The sequence below is a fragment of the Anneissia japonica genome, unplaced genomic scaffold (genome assembly GCF_011630105.1).
Source record: "Anneissia japonica isolate Jap-2015-1 unplaced genomic scaffold, ASM1163010v1 scaffold285702_len1063_cov224_single, whole genome shotgun sequence".
NCBI lineage: Eukaryota > Metazoa > Echinodermata > Crinoidea > Comatulida > Comatulidae > Anneissia > Anneissia japonica.
Window position 1 is genome coordinate 1 of NW_022684890.1, and position 1,063 is coordinate 1,063.

Below are 1,063 nucleotides of genomic sequence, written 5' to 3' on the forward strand. Positions count from 1 at the left end.
TATGATGGGGATATATTTATTAATTGGCGACGTAATAGTTTGTCAGTGGCGCAAATTAAAATGAATGTAACAAATGTGTTTTCAGCATTAACGAACTCACGCATATTGGCTATTTGGTGAAGCAATATTTCCATGAGTTTTATCCTTTTAATTTTATTTAGGGTGTGGAGGAAGCTTTTATGTGCCTGAAGGAGGACGCACTGCAATTGCAGCACCTGGATACCCAACAGGTTACCCTCGTAGTACCAAGTGCAGTTATGTAATAAACGCGCCACCAGGCAAGCGTATGCGTGTGACCCTGCAAACATTTCAGACCGAGGGTTCGAGAGATACCTTGACAATTGGTGATGGCTGTGATAAAAACCAAAATGGAACGCTTTACATTAACGGCCACTTCGGCTTCAGTTTGCCTTCTCCGGATTCATTCCTTTCCGATTCAGGAGCCGTCTGGATGGTATTTGACACAGATGTCTACGGCAGTGCTTTTCAAGGATTTGCAGCTTCCTTTGAGGATACTGATCTTAAATACAGTAAGTGAAATTTCGTTATTTTCTACTTAATGGTACGAGGCTAAATCCTTACATTCTATTTTGATAAACATCCGGTTGAATAAATGCAGCACAGTTTTGTATTTCTTACTTGAATCAAATGCGTTTATGTTGTGCTGTACTAACAGATGGACCTAAAGATAGTAATGGTAATCCGATGTACCAGTGTGATTCAGACAAACAAGTACCATTGAAGCCGGGTTACCCAAAAGAAGAACCAAAACCAGAACCAAAACCAGAACCAAAACCAGAACCGAAGCCAGAACCTCCAAATGGTGAACCAGAAGAAGGAAGCGGTTTATTAGTAGGATTAACTCTTTAATTTACTTTTTAAGCTTACAAAATTGATCAAATTTATTATGTTTACCCTGAGAATAACATTATAATATATTTAATTTATTAAATACGCATATAACTGGCCTAAGTACTAAATCAAATTAGTTAATAAATATATTATGTTTTTGGATAACTCTGGTATTTAACATTGGTCATTCTGTCTTTTTAATTTGTAGTTT

At 37.0% G+C, this 1,063-nt stretch overlaps 1 protein-coding gene across 1 annotated transcript; it reads left to right on the plus strand.

Annotated features, from left to right (window-relative positions):
- Positions 1-161: 161 nt before the first annotated feature.
- On the plus strand, positions 162-885 carry LOC117108151 (cubilin-like; the record flags this gene model as incomplete). The annotated part of the gene is made up of 2 exons (XM_033250110.1): positions 162-530; positions 677-885. Coding segments are annotated over 2 exons (563 nt in total), but the record flags the coding sequence as incomplete, so codon positions are not given.
- Positions 886-1,063: the final 178 nt, after the last annotated feature.